The sequence below is a fragment of the Chamaea fasciata genome, unplaced genomic scaffold (assembly GCF_029207755.1).
Source record: "Chamaea fasciata isolate MVZ Bird 193981 ecotype frontalis unplaced genomic scaffold, bChaFas1.0.hap1 SCAF_33, whole genome shotgun sequence".
Taxonomy (NCBI): domain Eukaryota; kingdom Metazoa; phylum Chordata; class Aves; order Passeriformes; family Sylviidae; genus Chamaea; species Chamaea fasciata.
In genome coordinates this window covers 2138151-2157169 of record NW_027094118.1, presented here as the reverse complement: position 1 = coordinate 2157169, position 19019 = coordinate 2138151, and the positions used below count along the sequence as shown (strand labels likewise).

The 19019-nt window shown below is 57.9% G+C and overlaps 1 protein-coding gene and 1 pseudogene across 1 annotated transcript in view; one reads left to right on the top strand and one right to left on the bottom strand.

Moving 5' to 3' along the window:
• Positions 1-416: 416 nt before the first annotated feature.
• LOC136303411 (zinc finger protein 585A-like) overlaps positions 417-19019 on the bottom strand; it is a gene marked incomplete at its 5' end in the record, with an annotated part of 71536 nt that continues 52933 nt past the window's right edge. The window contains 2 exons of the mRNA XM_066207085.1: positions 417-1806; positions 4474-4673. Coding sequence (XP_066063182.1) covers positions 417-1806; positions 4474-4673 — 1590 coding nt within the window. The remainder of the gene's footprint in view (positions 1807-4473; positions 4674-19019) is intronic.
• LOC136303396 (maestro heat-like repeat-containing protein family member 7) lies at positions 9214-17731 on the top strand (annotated as a pseudogene).

Genomic DNA, 19019 nt, shown 5'->3' with positions numbered 1-19019 from the left:
AAAGACAAACCTCGTCAATCACATTGTTCAGAGCAGAGGGACATCAAGAAGTCCCTCCTAGGAAAAGGAATGAAAAACAATGCTACAGTTTTTAGAAAAACACTCCTCTTGTTTACAGAAAACTCCCTGAGAAAAGAATTTCACAAAACCAAAAGATCTCAGGCACGAAAGCAGGGCTACAATCTCTCTTGGCTTTTGCAGTACAAAGAGAGGGAGAAGAGAAAATAATTAAGGTCTAATCAAAAGGATAATCGGCAAGGTGACTTCCCAACACGGAACACAGGGAATGTGGGTCACCAGGGCTCTGCCCAATGTGGCTCCACCAGCGGGGGCTGGAGCTGGAGCCGAGCTCGAAGCTCTTTCTGCACTGGGGGCACTGGCAGGGCTTTCCTGATGGTGCCTTTGTTGGTGTTGGGTCAAGGCTGAGCTCTGTGAGAAGCTCTTCCCACACTGGGGACACTCTTGGGGCCCTCCCTGGTGTGGATGCGCTGGTGGATGATGAGGTTGGAGTTGTGCCTGAAGCCCTTCCTGCAGTCGGGGCAGCGGAAGGGCCTCTCCTCTGTGTGTGTCTGCTGGTGTTCAAGGAGCAGGGTGCTGGTCACAAACCCCTTCCCACACTGGGAACACTTGTAGGGCCTCTCCCCAGTGTGGATCCTCTGGTGGATAATCAGGTTGGGTGTGTGCCTAAAGCTCTTCCCACATTCCCCACATTCGTAGGGCCGTTCTCCTGTGTGGATCCTCTGGTGGCTGATCAGGCGGCACCGCCAGCTAAAGCTCTTCCCACATTCCCCACACTCAAAGGTTCGTTCCCCGGCGTGGGTCATCTGGTGATGGATCCGGTTGGACCCCATGCTGAAGCTCTTCCCACATTTCTCACTCTCATTGAGTCGTTCCCTGGTGTGGATCTTCTGGTGCTGGATGAGGTGTGAGCTCCGCTTGAAGCCCTTCCTGCAGTCGGGGCAGTGGAAGGGCCTCTCCTCTGCATGTGTCTGCTGATGTTCAAGCAGCAGGGTGCTGGTCACAAACCCCTTCCCGCACTGGCAACACTTGTAGGGCCTCTCCCCAGTGTGGATCCTCTGGTGGAACCTCAGGCTGCCGCTCTGCCTGAAGCCCTTCCCACACTCCCCACACTTGTACGGCCTTTCCCCAGTGTGGATGTTCTGGTGCTGGATCAGGTGGATTCTCTGGCTGAAGCTCTTCCCACATTCCCCACATTCGTAGGGCTGTTCTCCTGTGTGGATCCTCTGGTGGCTGATCAGACGGCACCGCCAGCTAAAGGTCTTCCCGCACTCCCCACACTCATAGGGTCGTTCCCTGGCGTGGGTCCTCTGGTGATGGATCCGGTTGGACCTCACGCTGAAGCTCTTCGCACATTTCTCGCTCGCATCGAGTTGTTCCCTGCTGTGGATCTTCTGGTGCTGGATGAGGTGTGAGCTCCGCTTGAAGCCCTTCCTGCAGTCAGGGCAATGGAAGGGCCTCTCCTCCGTGTGCGTGCTCTGGTGCATGAGGAGATAAGTGCTGGTCTGAAACCTCTTCCTGCATTGATCACACTCGTAGGGCCTCTCCCCACTGTGGGTCATCTGGTGACGGATCAGGTGGGATTTATGGCTGAAGCTCTTCCCACATTCCCCACACTCATACGGCTTTTCTCCGGTGTGGATCCTCTGGTGGCAGATCAGGTGGCACCGTCGGCTGAAGCTCTTCCCACACTCCCCACACTCGTAGGGTCTCTCCCCAGTGTGGGTCCTCTGGTGGCGGAGCAGGTCGCTCTGCCAGCGGAAGCTCTTCCCACACTCGGAGCACTTGTGGGGCTTCTCCCCATCACGAAGCTGCTCATGGACCACCAGCTCTGAGCTTTGGCTCCATCTCCGGCCGCCTTCCTGGCCCGGCCTGGCTCTTTCCTCCTCACATCCTCGCCAGCTGCGTTTGCAGCCCCTCCTCCTCAGGGATCTTCGGCCCTTTTCCTCCCCGTTGCATTCCTGCGCCGTGGAGCCGCTCAAAACGGCCTCTGCCACGAGCTTCTGCCGCGGGGATTTGTCCTCCCTGCTCTCCATGCTCGGCTCCCTGTCTGGGGGAGGAAGGACAAGGACAGGATGGGATTTGCCTCCGTGTCACAGGGAAGGGGAAGGAGATCCCCCGTCTGCTCGGTGCCCGCCCTCCCCGGGCTGCGGCGAGTCCCAGGAACCCGAAAAGCTCCCCCCTCTTCTGTCTCCCCACCTACGGATACTGGGACTGACCGGGCTTATACTGGGACTGACTGGGCTCATACTGGGACTGACCAGTGTTATAAATGCATATTATAAACTTGGCTTTTTGCAAGATGTGTTCTATATGGTTAAGAATATTGTGTAATGATATAAGTTTTTTTAGTTCTGCTATTAGTAAAGAAAATTAGGCATAGAGGTACTAGATGATATAGTATGCTTAAACTGTCTGTTTGGTCAGGATAACATCTAGTGAACATGTAAAGGAGACTCTGCTATTGAGATACCAACTATCAGCATCTACCATCTGAAGAAAGTACGGACCAAGGCTCAACCTGGAGGTGATAAGGAAGACACAGCCAAGAAACACGCATGCCCTAAAACAGCGGACCCAAGGAGGGACCATGCAAAACAGTTCCCGGAATATGGAAACTAGTTTATGGAAAAATATGAACATTCAACAGGTTGATACAATGGCAATGGCATTTAAAGAATGACTCTGATACAGCAGAGTGTGGACTTGGCTAAATGCCAAGTCAACCGGCCAAACGTACTTAGCTTTTTTTTTTTATCTCCTAACTGACTCATTTTCTATTAAACCTATTTCTGAAAATTTACATAGAAAGTGAACCTTGTTTTTCACAGACTGGGCTCATACTGGGACTGACCAGGCTCATACTGGGAGCAGCCACTGCCGGCACCGGGACACCCCAAAAACACCTCCCGGGGAGCCCCCGATGTCCCCCCGAGGGGCATCTGCTGCTCGGCTTTGGATCCCCGCGAGCTTCAAACATCCCCCCAACAAACCCCAAACCCAGGGACCCCCCGGGATATTTGGGGCGAGCTCCCCCTCCCCGGGCACCTGCGGGATGGGGGGCGATGATCCCGGCGGTGCCGCCAGTTCAGGGAGCGCTGGAGCCGCCGCTCCCTCCGCTCGTCTTCTCCTCCCGCTCCTGCTGCCGCTGCGCCTCTTCCTCCCTCCCTCCTCCTCCTCCCCCGGGCCCGGGCCCGGCCTGGGAGGGCGGGGCCAAGGAAAGGGCGGGAACTGGGAGGGGAAAGGGGCGGGGTCAAGGGGACGCGCGGTCCTAAAACCGCCCGGGTTCGCTTAAAATCGCCAGTTGTGCCGAAAATCCACCGTAAATCCACCAGGTTTAGCTTCAAATCATCCAAATGGGCCAAAAACCTCCGGGACCGGGACCGGGACCGAGACAAGATCAGCACCGGAACCTGCAGCAACACCAAGGCTGAGACGGTCACCGCAACTGAGACCGGCCCCGCACAGGCACCGGCACTGGGATCGACACCGAGACCAAAACCGGCACCAGAACTGGTACCGGGACCAAGACTGAGACCACGACCGACAATGCGACCGGCGCCGGGAGCGCTCCGGAACCGGCCCCGGGAAGGCTCCAGGACCGCGGCCAGAACCGAGACCGGCAGCGCTCCGGGACAGACCGAGACCGGCACCGGAACCAGCTCCGAGACTGGCGCTGATCCGAAACCGAGACTGAGACCGAGCCCGAAACCGGGACGGGGATCGGACCCGGAATCGCTCCGGGATCGCTACGGGACCGCCGCGCTCGCTCCGGGGAGTTTTGGCCGCGCCGCCGGGCGGGACCGAGCTAGGAGACTCGGAGCTTCAGAAGGCTGAAAATGACTCCTTTAGTTTTTCGGAATGTGTCTCCCTTAGTATTTTACACAGACCAATCTGATCGGTGACAAAAAGACAAACCTCGTCAATCACATTGGTCAGAGCAGAGGGACATCAAGAAGTCCCTCCTAGGAAAAGGAATGAAAAACAATGCTACAGTTTTTAGAGAAACACTGCTCTTGTTTACAGAAAATTCCCTGAGAAAAGAATTTCACAAAACCAAAAGATCTCAGGCACGAAAGCAGGGCTACAATCTCTCTTGGCTTTTGCAGTACAAAGAGAGGGAGAAGAGAAAATAATTAAGGTCTAATCAAAAGGATAATCGGCAAGGTGACTTCCCAACACGGAACACAGGGAATGTGGGTCACCGGGGCTCTGCCCAATGTGGCTCCTCCAGTGGGGGCTGGAGCTGGAGCCGAGCTCGAAGCTTTTTCTGCACTGGGGGCACTGGCAGGGCTTTCCTGATGGTGCCTTTGTTGGTGTTGGGTCAAGGCTGAGCTCTGTGAGAAGCTCTTCCCACACTGGGGACACTCTTGGGGCCTCTCCCCGGTGTGGATGCGCCGGTGGATGATGAGGTTGGAGTTGTGCCTGAAGCCCTTCCTGCAGTGGGGGCAGCGGAAGGGCCTCTCCTCTGTGTGTGTCTGCTGGTGTTCAAGGAGCTTGCTGCTGACCCGAAACCCCTTCCCACACTGGGAACCCTTGTAGGGCCTCTCCCCAGTGTGGATCTTTTGGTGCAAGCTCAGGCTGGCTCTGTGGCTGAAGCCCTTCCCACATTCCCCACACTTGTACGGCCTTTCCCCAGTGTGGATGTTCTGGTGCTGGATCAGGTTGATTCTGTGGCCGAAGCTCTGCCCACATTCACCACTCCTGCTCTGGCCATCTGTGAGGTGATGATGTAACTGGAGAAGCTCCAGTCCAGAGGAGGAGCTATGAAACCTGGTTCTGGGGTGGAGTGGCGACACGGACTAAATTCACGCTCTTTTGATGCAGGGCATGCCCTGAAGTTGGATGGGCTGCCTGCATCTCCCAGCTGAGCATCACCTTCCGTCTCCTGCTGCCGCTCAGCAGCTTTTCACCAATCCAGGGGTTGGGATGTATTTGTTGCATCAGCAACTCATCAAAGAAAACTTGTTTTGCAGTCACAAGTACGTTTCAGATTGTTTTATTCCCGAGCATCCCTGACAACTAAACACTGAGCTTTTGTTGTGCCTGAGGGCAAGTGAAGCAGCAGCACGGTGGCCGAGGCTGAGACACGCGACCACCGTGCCAATTGCCCGGAGCGCCGTCAGGCAGTGCCGGGATCCCGGCTGCGGTTCTGGTCCCCACAACGGAGGAATCGCAGCCCCTGCCTCAGAGCCTGTCAGAAAGGCACCCAAGTGAGAGCAGAGGGAGGGCACCCTTCCAGTCTCTCTTGGGCATGGCCACAAAGCAGCCCCTGCTTCTCCTTCCTCCGCCTGTGTTTGGGGTGTGCTGACGGCAGCGCCAGCCAGGTTGTGCTCTGTGTTCCAAAGGCTGTGGAGAGCGGGCATGAAAAGTGCTGTGTGCACAGCGGAGAGTCCTGGAAGGTGCTGGCAAGAGCGTCCTGCGGGAACAGGGCTCTAGTCTCTGGCCGGGAACAGCCTGGTTTTGCTGCTGTGAGCGCAGGCAGGAGTGGAGGCAGGTGAAGAGGCAGTGGGCAGCTTGTGTTTGTAGAGGGCCTGGGGCTGCATGTGCGAACCTCCACCTGGAATCACACTGGGGGGAATACGAGCTAGAGCTGGAGCGCCTGGCCAGAAAGGACCAGAAGGAATTCAGCCTTGCCAGGGTTTCTTAGGAGTGTGTTGGTGTTCCCCAGGAAAGTTCCCAATGTGGGGAAATGCCTCTGGGGAAAAGAGACTTGCTTCTCAAGGAAAGCGCTTTCCATGGAGCTCCCAGTGAGGAAGGTGCAAGTGTCCCCCTTTAGCTGTCTGTGGTCCTTTCAGTCCTTGAGGCCCGTGGCACTTGGCAGATGGAGAAGGGAAGGGAGAAGGCTGTGAAGAGCAGGTTTGGAATCCACCTGGACCTGCAGAGACCAAGGCAAGCACCTGCAGCAGGGTGTGTTACCCCCACTGTGGACAGAGGTGTGAGCAGGAGCATCTCTGAACAGCTGCGAGCCCCAAAGCTGTCTCGGAGAGCTGTGAATTCAAAGGCCTTCATGCACACACGTCTCACATCTTACCTGTCTGCTGTGTTTCAACTCTTGGCAATATGCATTTCTGTCTTGCTCGCTGGAAGCGGCTCCGGCCCAGAGGGCCGGCACCGAGCTGGGCTGTGTGGGCCAGGTGGCACGGAGAGTCTTGGCTGATCTTGCTGTGTCCCTGGCCTCAGAAAAGGCTTGGAAGGTTTGCCTCCCAAGGCGCCCTCTCATCGGCTCTTCCTGTGCATCTTGGAGAGAACAAGGCAGGCATTTCTGGCAGCTGGGCATTAGCAGGCCTTCAAATGGGGGCGTGTTGTGGAGCAGGCCCAGCTGAGACACCCTGAGAGGAGCTCAGCGCTCCTTGCCCCTCTCCGCAGACACGTGAGCCTTGTCTGCTTTCGGGATGACCCCGGCTGTGTCAGGGGGTGCTGCTACGTGGACATGAGACAGCCGGTCCTGTCCTGCTGGGTCCCAGCAGTGCCTCGCAGCAGTCCTGCATCCCCGTCAGGATGCCGGCCAAGAGAGGTCCTGCAAGCTGAGGCAGCTGATTTGAAGCTTGCGCGGGTGCCTACGGGTCAAGGCCAAGGGTGTTCCCTCAGGATAGAGCAGTGCTGAGGGGTCTCTAGAATTCAAAGAAATCAGCAGACAAATGCATCGTCCGCCAGAAGCTCTTTTATTGGCAGGAGGGAAGGGGTCTGCACTCCACCACAAGGCTTCTTTGCCTCGTCTAAATTTCAGTGGTTTTATGTAGGAATTCTATTAAAAATACCATCCATCTTTACACTGCTGAGGTGATTGGATAGGCAGGGGGTTTACAAAGAAATCCATTGTGTCAGATTCCTAGACTTGAAGCTAATGTCCACCTGCTGGCCAGGATCGGTCTCAGCGCACCAAAGCAGCTCGTCTTCCTCATCCCTTGCCTGCACAGGGCTGATTCTGTGGCCGCCCTTAGGTCTTCTGGAAGGTTATGTCTAAAGCTTTTTGTCAAGTCACTCTCCTGTCATGCTAGGCTTCCAAGTTTTTCTTATGTTAACTGGTGCTAAGTACTTAAGGATATCTGTGCTAAGTACTCTTTGCTTCTCTAAATTGCCTGTGCTTCCTTCCATCAAAGAAAGGCCTTGTTTCATTCCTAAATGTGCCTGATGCCGCCCAGGTCTTTTGGCACCGCTTGCTTTCCTGTGGCAGGTTCTACCTCCCCCGAGAGTAAAGAGGGAGCTGGAGAAGGAGCTTGCCAGGCTGCTCTCCATCCTTTAGCAGCAGTCCTGGTGAAGTGGACAAGTCCCAGCTGAGCACAAACGTGCAAATGGAAGAGCCGTGCGCAGGAAGGGTCGGCAGGAAGAATGATCCAGGAACCGATGGCCTGGCAGCCTGAGCTCGCTACCGGGGAAGGCCTTGGAGCACATCGTCCTGAGTGCCATCCCACGGCACGTGCAGGGAACCAGGGGGTCTGCTGGAAGACGGGGAAAGCTCTGCTGAGGGATGGGGACACCTGGGGGCTTGGCAGGGTGCTGGCGAAGGAGTTGTCTGGAAGGTGAGAGGTTGAGGCTGGAATTGGAGTCAGTTTGAAGGCAGCATCTGTGGTTTAACACAGCTTTGGTTATGGAGGACAGAAGGAATAGCTGGGACTTTTTCTGTTCGTGGTCCTGCTTCTCGTGCAGAGAAGAGGGGAGAGCTGTACTTTCTCGGTCACTTAGGTATCTGTAGCAGGATAGGGAGGATTAGTCCTCCTGCAGTCTACTCATTTGTTTGGGCTACTTTTGTAACACTGAGTGGACTTTCACTTGCTGGAGAGCCTTTATTCCTTAAGAGAATTAGGTTCTTATCATCATCCCTTCAGAGAAAAATGTTCGAAACCAAAGCAAGGCCTTTCTTTTGCCCCTGTGTAGTCTTATGTTTTGTACAGTGACATTCAATGGATGACCTTAAGGCAAATGTGTTGCTGCTTTGAGATGGCAAGGAAACTTCCAAACCTATCACCTTCTCGGGCCATTCCCATGAATTTAGGAAGTTTGCAACTTTTTGGAACTACTTGAGTTGAGCAATGGGACGTAAAGCTTTCCTGAACGGAGCATTCTTAAATGCCGGATCCTTCTATGCCTTCGCTGCCAGGGTGATTTAGTGCTGCAGGAAATTACTCCAATGAGAAAACAATTTCAGCATGGAGTAACAGCTTCTGACAAGAGACCAAGTGTTGCCAGCAGCTGCTCCAGGTGCTCCTGCTAACATCCCCTGGAGGAAGGAGCACAGCCCCCAGTGCACCTGGGCTTTGGCTGCCCTGTGGCAGAGAAGCCCCCCGGGGCACAGGTCTCTGGGGCAGGAGATGACACCAGCACTGCCAGGGCTCAGGGGGTGGCAGCTCTGCTTGTGCGGGGACTCTGCCACACCTGCCGGTTTCAGCGCTCCCCTGGCCCCAGGGGTCAGAGCAGCGCTGGTGCCCTGGCCCACACGTTCCTCGTCTGTGTCACACCTGCGGGTTTAGGACGGCCACCGGCCGAGACGTGTCCCAAGGAGGCCGTGCCACCTTCTGTGCAAGGCCCCGTGCCCTTCCCGCTGCGGCTGCGTCGGCAGCCCTGGGGGCTCCTTCTGCTGCCCTGAGCCCGCAGAGCAGGGCAGCGTTTGCCCGTGGTTTGAGGCGCTCCGAAAGATCCTGTCTTAGGGCTGTCTTAGACGCTTGGGGCGAGGGATTCCTTCCAACCCGGGCCACTTTGGCTGGGCTGGGGGCGGCCCCAGGGCAGGTGGCAGTGTGTGCATTGGCCCTTTGTGACACGGTGCAGCAGCGTGGTCACTCACCGTGGCATGGAACGGCACAGGGTGTCCAAGGAGCCTTCGTGACACATGGTGACACAGGTGCTGGTGGTGATGCAGCTGTGCCACTGTGCTCGGAGCACGTGACGGGACAGGACAGGATAGAGCGGTGTCGTGAGGAGCCCCCTCACAGCACACTCGTTCGTGTCTGACCCGGAGCTTTTCCGAGGCGTTATTCCTGCCGCCGGTTGACCTCAAGGCCAAAGCACAATCCTTGACCAAGAGTCACCCGTCCTTGTGGCAGGAGCCCTCAAGAGCAGAGTGCAGGACTTGCTGTCCTGAACTCTTCCCAGCACTTCAGTTGTGTCGGTGCCTTCCAGGCACCGCTGCAGGACTTGCTGACTCGGAGCTTTTCCGAGGCATCTCTCCTGCAAGTCCCCATCAGTCCAGTCGCTGACATGGAGCAGAGATCCCCAAGAGTGCCCAAATTGGCCAGCGTGGAAGAGGAAGGTCCTGGAGCTGCCCCAGTAGAGGAGACTGGGCTCAGAGGATACTCTGAGGACCTCTTCAAAACCAAGTCCAGTGCTGCCCTGCTGGATATGCTTGTAGAGGAGGGATTTTCCAAGCCAAAGCAAGTAAGAAGCCTGTGACCAGGGTCTGATCCTCCCAGGAACTGCTTGGCCTCCCAAGCCACCCCTGCTGGTCCCTGTAACCCTCCCAGGCCACCCAGTGTGCGGAAAGGGAAGCACTTCTCTGGGGAAGCTGGGGACATTTCTCCCTCTGGCAGCTTTCCAAGTCTTCCCGTGCCTTCTCCAGGCGCCTGCCATGGTCAGGTACATCCACCAGTGGCTCCTGGCCAATGAGTACTCTGGGCACAAGCTGTTCAGGACCCTGCTGGATCTCACCGAGGCACAGCCTGCTGACGTGGTGATGACTCTCCTGCGTGTGGCCCCATCGTGTGACAGGTATGGGGCCCACCTGCCCAGAGGGCTCAGGGCTCCCCAGCCCATCATCCTGTACAGCCTGTCCCAGGTGTCTGAGCAAAGGAGAAATCCAGGGCCCTCCGGCTGCTCCCTTCTCCAGCTCTGGCATGGCAGGCCCCGAGCCTGCTGCCGTGCTCCCTCCCTGCCCCTCGGGGGTCTGTCCCCACAGGGCTGGGCTGCCTGCATGCTGCTGGCAAGGGCCAGTGGGCAGAGGCAGAGCTGGCAGCCAGCTCAGCTCCCCCCTGCAGCCCAGGCCACGGTGCTGTGTCCGAGGCCCCCCTGAGACAGAGTTCTGACCCTGCAGAGCTGCTTTGCCCATGTGGAAGGCCATCCTGTGCTCACCCAGCACTGCGAAGCCGGCGCAGATGATGCTCCTCCGTGTGCTGGAGGACTGGCCAGAGCACAGCACGTGCACCTCGGATGGGGACAAAACTGGTGTCTTTGCCCTGGCTGTGAGTTTCTGGAACTGGCCCCAGCTCACCCCACGGCTGCCTTTCCAGCAGCTCTCCACCCTCCTTCCCCCACCGCATCTCCCTGCCTCAGGCGCTGGGATGAAGCCTGGCCTAGGGGCAGCTTCAGGGGCACCGGGCCCGGTGCTCCCCCTGCGTCTCCCCTGGCCTCTCCGTGCCACGCTGGGGCCCTGCCACACCAACACCTCAGCACTGTGTCGGGGGGATTCGTCCTTTGCAGGCAACTGCGGTGATGTGGAAGATCCTCCAGGAGCACTATGTCCCACTCGAAGTGAGGCTGTGTTTCCCCCGCCTACTTGTGCATCTGCTCTTCCAAGTGTTCTCCAGCACTTTGGATCCACCAGAGGAGATCGATACCTTCTGGAAGGCATGCCAGGAGCGAGACGGCCTTGCCACCAGCCCCAACAGGTGCTCCATCCCAGTCCTCCTGTCCCTGCCAAATCTCCAGGGCAGGAGCCAGTGCTCCCAGCGTGACCTGGGCTTTGCTCTGCACACAGGTTTGCAGCGTGGACCCTCAAGTCCCTGCTCTGCCAAATGCACTGTGAGAATGTGGTGGTGGCAATGGAACGCCAGCGTGGCTGGGACAAGCTGCTCCATGCTGACACCCACCACTATGCTTTGGGTCTGCTGGCCAGGTGAGACCCCCTTGACGCCGCCGCCCCCAGAATCTGTGCTCTGTGCTCGGGGTCCCCCACAGAGTCTCTGTGGTGATGAGCCAGAGGGCCTTGTCACCCCGGAACACCAAGCAGACTGGCAAAGGCTGGCAGAGGCGGGTGCCCACAAGGAGCCACCTCCCAAATGCCTGAGGTCCCCGTGCAGGATGGTGCTGAAAGAGCCGACCTCTGGGAGTCACTCCTGGGAAAGGTCTGTCCCCCTGGTTCACAGTGTTGGTTACTTTTTCTCCTGCCAGGCAGATGTCTTCTGTCTCCAAACCCTTGTGTTCCTGGATCATTCACTACCTGCTCCAGCTGCTCAGCACACGGCAGCCACGCTGGGATCTGCCCGCCCTGGTGTTCCTTGTGGAGGTGAGCCTGAAGGCCAGCGCTGCCTGGCTGAGCTGCCTCCCAGCTCTGTGCCCTCTCGTAGCCGCAGCTGCCTGGGACGGTGCCCGCGCCCTGTGCTGCTGCTGCTGCTGCTGCCTGGGCCCGGCCCTGTGCGGGTCTGGGCTGCTGTCGGCCGGGACCCCTGTCACTGCCCTGTGCCTTTCAGGTCCTCCAGTGCCTCAACTTGAGTAAGTGCAGCGGCATCGCTCTGGAGATCCTGTCCAAGAACCTGCGGAGCGAGTGCAGGGAGAGGCGTCTCTTGGCACTCAGAGGCCTCGTGGTGCTGGGCAAGAATCGCCTGATGGTGAGAAGGGGGCAGTGGCTGAGGCTGTGCGGGCAGCGTGGGGCTGGGGAAGGCAGTTGCTTGAGCTTGCCTTAGTTTTGGGTGCTGAGACAGCTGCTCCCAGCTCTCCTGCCTCCCACTTCAGCTGCCCGAGTGCTTCCACACAGGTCTTTGGCCTCTGAGCCCTGTGGCAGCAGGCTGGGCTTACACAGACTTGTGTTCCACACAGGCTAAAGAAATGTGGAACCTGACTGAAAGCCTCATCGAGCTCCTGCAGGAAAGTGATGGCGACATCATCAGGATGACCATTGTTCTACTGAAATATTTGTTTCTGTACAATGGCGTCCTGATACCCAGCCCCATCGCCCTGAGACTGGCTGAGGCGCTCCTGCCGCTCTTTGACAACGTAAGGCTCTGTGCCCCCAGCCACGGCCACCGAGTGCCGCATGGACACTTTGTGCCATGTGGATTTGCAGGCTGGTGCCCAGGTCAGCCAGAAGCAGCCCGTGATGAGGTCTTTTTTCCTTCCTTTCATACAGGATGATAGCCAGGTGCAGCTGTGCGCTATGTTTGCCTTTCAAGACATGATGGTTTCGTTAACGGAAGAGGGAAGAAAGGTGCTGAAGTCACACGTGTGCCAGAGCCTGCTCCCACTCTCCTTCCACTGCCATGACCAGAACAAGTGTGTGCTTGAGGTGAGCACTTGTGAGCTGCTGCTTCCCCCTGGGCAGGGGCTCGGCTGCCTCCTGCCCTGGAGCCTTGCAGGCTGGAGCCTCTTGCAGGCCTTGGCACAGGGACACTCCTGTGCCCTGAACTGTGGGGCCATCTGCAGCTCTCTGCTGCTCTCCAGGCCGCCCGGGAAACGCTGCATTCCTCAGCCAGATTCCTGAGGAGGAGGGATCTTGAACAGATGCTGCAGGTGGATCAGACGTGGAGGTTCGGCGAAGGACTGGTAAGGGACTGAAAGCCGCGGCCTCAGCCCGGAGAAGGCCCCCGAGTGCGGTGCCCACGGAGCCCCGGCCCAGCGGGGCCGCGGGGCGGGGCGGCACCGCGCCTCCCCGGGCAGCAGCCGGCCCTCTGTCCCCTGCAGAGCCCGGCGCCGGCGCCCGCTGGCCGGGCCTCGGGGCTGTGCGGGCAGGGGAGGCCGGGGCTGGGCGCGGCCAGAGCCCGGCCAGGGGCTGAGCCCGCGCCAACCCTTCCCTCCCTGCTGCCGCTCTCTCCAGCTGGCGGACGACAGGAGCCGAGCGGCCGAGCACCTGCGCCGGGCCCTGCCCTACCTGGAGCACCCACAGGAGCCCCTGCGAGAGGCGGCCATCAGGTTCATGGGTGAGCCACGAGCCCGAGCCCCCATCCCCGGCCCGCCGCAGCTCGGCCCCGGCCCCGGCTGCTGGCCCGGCTGCGGCGGCGTCCGCGCCCGGCGCCGTGGAGCCACGCCTGCCCTCGGGGCCGCTGCCGCCCTCTGGCAGCCGTGCCCTGGGGCGGCAGCGTGCGGCAAGGGCCCGGGCCGAGCCCCGCCGGGGCAGGAGGCCGTGTGGCCACAGGGCTGGCAGCGCCGCCGGCAGGGCGCCGTGCCGCTGGGGCCCTGACAGGCTCTGTGTTCCCAGGGATGGCCGGGCGGCACCTGAGGGGAAGGAAGGAAGAGCTCGAGCTCATCTGTGCGGGTGAGTGGGGGCAGCGGGCTGTCAGCGGGGGCTGCCGGGGGAAGCCGCACGCTCTGGCCCGGCTGCGGAGGGCTGTGCTCCCCGTGCGGACGAGGGGTGGTGAGGGCGGAGCACACGGAGAATTCGGGGACACGTCGGGGATTCATGGCCAGCAGCTTTGGGCTGATCCTGAATTATTAAAAAAAATAGGAATATCGCCCTAATGCCGATATCCAACAATGACGGACAAAAGACTCTCCGGCAGTTTAGAGTTAGAAAGTGTATGTTTAATTACGATGCCGGGCAGCGTGCGGGATAGCTCCCGAACACACGCGCGCTCACAGAAGATCACAGGGTCTTTTTATGTACTGAAGGATTGAATACCCAAAACACAAATGTATATTCATGACTTTAGTACCTCCCATTCCCCGCTTCCTATGGTAATTAGCCAAAAGCTATTAAGCATGCGTGGTTTGTTCTTTGAAATGGGTCGGTGGTCTTTTTTATGGGGCGGGGTCTCAAAATGATGAAGTAAGTGAGTCTTCTTCGCTTTGACTTTTTAACCTTTTAGTGTTGCGTGACGACTGAATCCTGTTTTCCCAGGAGTATTTCATTTATGAATTTACTGTGCTTCTTGAAGCCTATTGATTAGTCAGAAAACACAAACATAAGTTGACAGGCCCCATGATTTATCATTTCCTTAAATCCGGCTTCTGCTTATCAAAAGGGAAGTCTATCTGTCTTACTTCAGCAATATCCAGTTAAAGTCTGTAATTCTTCAAAATTAATGTTTCAATCCCCTTGGTCCCTGCTCCCTCGTGGCCATGGCAAGAGCGGGCTGGGCTGGCCCTGGCAGGGGGCTCTCCTCGGGTCCCTGCTGATCAGGGCTATGGCCCCGTGTTCCTCTGTCTTGCAGCCCTTGAAGACACGGCAGATGACAGCAGCCCTGCCATCAGAAACCTGGCCATTGAAACAGCCTTGGTCCTCCGGGCAGTCCAGAGAGCTCCGTACTCCATCCTGCGGAAGCTGCGAGATCAGCTCCGCAGGGCACGGAAGACACGGCCTCGACTGTCGGGCCTGGGCTGGCTGCGCTGCTGGAGCTCTGCGGAGAGCTGATCTGGGACACTCTGTCTGCTGGGGCCAACTGAGCCAGCGGGGATTTTGTTCTTCTAAAGGATTCTTCTTTTCTTCTTTTTTTTCTTCAGTATATAAATATAGGGTATGTGTTACAATACACGGACTCCCAGGATTTTTCTTTTGCTGCCCTGGGTGCACAGGGGAAGAGGGGGAAAAGGGTGCTTTGTGCTCAGCAAGCTGCCCAGGCGTGCAGCCTTGCAGGGAAAATGGCCAGAAGCCCCCCGGCCCTCGGTGGTCCTGCGGAAGCCTTTGCACTGCCGAGAGAGCGCGTGGGCGGGGGCCGGAGCTGTGGGCATCCCTGCGAGGCCGGAGCCTGGAGATGGCCACAAGCCCTGTGCCAGCCAGGAACCGCCGTCTGTGTCCTCCTGCCCGTGTGCTGCTGGCCGGATTGCTGAGGGCTCCGCGGTGCCTCTTGATCGGGCTCCTCTGGAGCTGCTGTGGGGCTGCGCCTCTGCTGCCGGGCAGGCTGGCCGGGCTGGGGGAGACTCTGAGGGGCTGGGCTGGTGGGAAGCCCTGAGGAATTGGGTGTCAGAGGCCACAAGCAGCCCCTGGGGAGCTGCCATGTTCCTGCCAGCCGGCTGCTCTGGCGCTCCCCCAAAGTACCTGCGGAGTGAGTGCAGGGAAAGGTGTAACCTTGCGCTCAGGGCCCTTCTCAAGCTCACTGAGGATCCCTCCCTCAATGGTGACAAGGGGGCAGTGGCTGGAGCTGAGCTGGGGAATGCAGTCGCTTGGGCTTGGCTGGGCTTCGAGAGCTCAGGCAGCTGCTCCCAGCTCTCCTGCCTCCTGGTTCGGCTGCCCGAGTACCTCGGGACAGGCCTTTGGCCTCTGGGCCCTCTTGGCACCAGGGCGGCGTTTCACGACTTGTGTTCCTCACAGGCCAAAAAAGTGTGGCCCCTGACTGAACATTTTGTGGAGCTCCTGCGGGACACAGATGAACAGTCAGTCAGGATGACGGCCGTGATGCTCAGCTTTGCAGTTTTGGACAAGGACATGCTGAGACCCAGCCCTGTCGCCCTGCAGCTGGTTGCGGTGCTCCTGCCACTCTCTGACCATGCAAGGCTCTGTGCCCCCAGCCACGGCCACTGTGTGCCCACCAAACACTTGGTGCCCTGTGGGTTTGCAGGCTCACGCCCAGCTGAGCCCCGAGCAGCCGATGCTGAGGTCTTTTTTTCTTCCTTTCATAGAGGATAACGGCCAGGTGCAGCTGCTGTCCACACTGCTCTTCTGAAAATTGGTGACTGTTTGCAGGGCCCCTGGGAGGGAATATTGGGGTTCCTGGCAGCAGGATCCTTGTGCAGCTTCAGGCTGGGGTGGGCAGCACTTCCATCTGCAGCTTCCATGTGCTGCTCCGGCAGCTGCTGCTGCTGCTGGGGACCCTGAGGGAAGAGGCCACGGGAGGGATGGAAATGCTGCACGGACAGCAGCAGCCAGGGCCAGGAATGAGCTTTGCCTTCCTGGCTGCTGAAATGAGGCTCCTTTAGTGCAAGAGGAGGCAAAGGCAAAATCAATTTCAACAATTCAAGGGAAACTGTGGAAAATTGGAAGCCTCTCAAAATGTCACACACATTCATCTGGGAGCTCTTCAGCGTTGGTTCTTGTAAAAAGCCTTTCCCGTTTTCCCTTGGCTCTGAGATTCTGGGAGCCACCGCTGGGCTTCAGAGTTCAACTGATTTTTATTTTCCAGGTTTTTAAACAGAGCTCTGAATTGGGCATCTCTTGCCACTTTTTCTGCTCAGAACCTTGAGAAAGGTTCTCTGCTCCTGTGAGCCACATCTTGAAGGGTGGTTGGCAACCATGGAATGCTCTGGGAAAGCACTTGATTGACTTCAGGGCCAGGCTGGAGAGCTCAGCCTGAGGAAAGAACTGTTCCAGATGCCTCTGTCCACGTCCAGCTCCTCACAGCTGAGTCCCTGAACACACTGGGTGGTTTATAGGGATTGATTTTCCCCTCCTGTTCACTTGGAGGTGATTTTGCCATCCTTTAGAGGAACATCTGACCAGCCCCTGCCCCCATTCCATTTTATTCTCTCCACTTTGAAGCTGGACCGCTGGGTTTGACATGTAAATTGGTAGTGTCTCCCCGTTCTTCCCTCCAGCCCTCCATTGTGACTTGTATTAAACACTGCAAACGGCCTCATTTGTCTGGTGGGGAAGATGTGAGGTGGAGAAAGTTAACAGCATTTGTTTTCATGAACCTTGTGCTAGTAAAGAAAAATGAGGTTGGTCATTTTGGTGTGGTGCTGAGTGTTGGGATTTGGGAGTTTATTTCTTGCTATTGTTCTTATTATTTATTAGTGTTACTTTTCACTGGTCAAATTTTTAAATCTTAGACACGATTAACCAAGGCTGGATGTAAGTCATTAGGAAAATTCCCTTGCACTTTCCACTGGGATTAAACGGTTCAGTGGACTCCAAGTTGCCAGTGGATTCTAAAGATGGGAAATCCTGTTAGTGGTGGGTTTGGTGTGGTTTGGAGCTGGGGAAGGCTCTCACCCCCTCCCGGAGGTGCCCCAAGCCCGCTCTGCTGCCACGTCTGCACTCGCGGCCCCTCACGGCTGCCCTGCCCTGGGGACACGGTGGGACCCCGCTGCTGCCGGGGCTGAGGCTCCTCACGGCCCCTCAAACCCCTCCTGGCTACACAGAACCTCTCCTGGCCCCCGACAGCCCTTCATGGCCCTTCATTGCCCCTCCCGGCCCCTCAGGGCCCCTCCCGGCCCCAGGCGTGGAGCTCCTCCCGAAGGAGAAGGGGCCGGGCCCTGCTGGTTCTCCTTTTATTTCGGTCGTTTCGCAGCCGTGAGGAAAGAAAGGCTGAAATGGAGCCTTTGCCCAGCGGTTCCCTCCGGGTCAACTGCGGCCGAAGCTCCGTGCCGGCGCTGGCCCCAGCACCAGCATCCCCGCAGCCCCGCCGGCCTTTGCTGTCCCCCCGTGTCCATTCCCTGTCCCCGAGGCCCGCCCGGCTCTGGCAGCAGCAGGAGCCGCAGCGCAGCGGGCGCCGGCCCGGCCCGGCCGGGGCTCCCGGGCAGGAGCAGCAGCAGCGCCAGCCCCTTCCCACCTGCTCCTGCCTCGCCTTCCAAGGCCTTTGTCCGGCTCCACTGCGGCCTGGAGCAACGCTCACCCGCCAACAGCCCAGACTGCTCAGGGCCCGCCTGTGCTGCCCCGACCCAGCCTCCAGAGAAAGGAAGGGTCGGCTTCCAGCGCTGTTTTCAGCACTGTTTCACTCAGCCCGAGGTGACGGCAGGAGGCTGCTGCTGCCTTTGCCTTGGCAATTGGAGATCGCGGCGGCTGCTGCACCCCTCTGGCTGCCGACTGGATTTTATCAGGACAACTGCAATTGCCTTTTTCCATCCTTGCTACCCGCTGTGCTTTTGTGACAGTGAACTCAGTCTTTCTGTTGCAGGCACCGTGCAAAGAAGAGATTGAAATGCTCCCAAGTCCCCGGGCACTAAGTCGAGGGGAATTAAAGCCACACAGGCCACATTTGCAGCGCTCCAACACAGCCCTGCTGCTGGTGCTGCTGAAATAGAATCAACTTAGAGAGGCCATCACATAAATTGCCGCTGGGGTGTCAAACACAATGAAAAAATGCACCCGGAGAAAGAAAAACCAGAACTTCTTGACTCACTTCATTGCTTCCTGCGAGCAGCAGAAAAGGGAGATGCCCAGAGGTATTTCCAGCTGCTGCTGATCCCAGCTGGAGCTCTCTGCAGAGTCCCAGCAGGAACCTGAGCCCAGCCCGGGGAGCTCACACAGTGTCAGGGAGATTCTGTCTCTGGATTCAGTCAGGGTTGCATTCCCCAACAAGTGCTGGTGCCACCTCCTGTTTTCTTGGATTAAAACAGTAACAAGGAAAACCTTACCAATGGCACAACTCCCCAGCCCACAAGGAGAAAAGAAAGGACAAATTGTAAAGTTTACCAAACATTTGTCCTGCTTTGCTGCAAAAGTCGTGCTGCACTCAGTATGGAAATCCAGGAGAAGCTGCAGTTGGTGGCACATCTTGTGCCAGCAGCTCGACCTCGTTCTCCACCAAAGGTTCTTGAAAAGAGCAGCTGGGACTGTGGTGAAGGTTGCTGGAAAACTGCAACAGCTTTCCAGAAGTGGAATGAAAACGCAAGAAATAATCCAAGAGGTTTTCCTCTATTTATTTCTATGCTTCCCTTTTCCGTGTTGCACTACTTCTCCGTGCCATTAATTCCAAATGGATCTCACCTCTCAGATCGATGACTTAGTGAGTTTTAGACCCTCGAAAATACCATGGGCCGTACACAGTTTGCCTTCCCCTGTTTTACGCTGGAGACATAAGCGTAGTGCTTGGGTCGGGCACGAATCCTACAACCAGGGAATGTGTCCTGACAGTGTCTGAGCCTCAGCAGGGACAATGCACAGCAGCGACCGAGGGAATTCCTCTGCCACGGCGCAGGAGTCAGGCCTCTGGATGTGGGCTCAGCACGGCCAAGTTGCCGTGTTTGGAGCGGCTCGGGGGCTGCCCCCGGGGAGCGCGGGGCTGGAGCGTGGAACGGACACGCGGACAAACGGCCCCAGGGCTCCAGTTGCAGCGGCGGCAGCGGCAGCAGCAGCGGCAGCAGCGAGTCTACGGCGTCTACGGCGTCTACGACCCCTCCCCGTCCCTCTCTTGTTTTTCCTCTCCCTCTCCCGCTGTCCCGCACTCAGCCTCGGTGTCCCGCAGCCTCTCCCGGTGTCCCTTTCC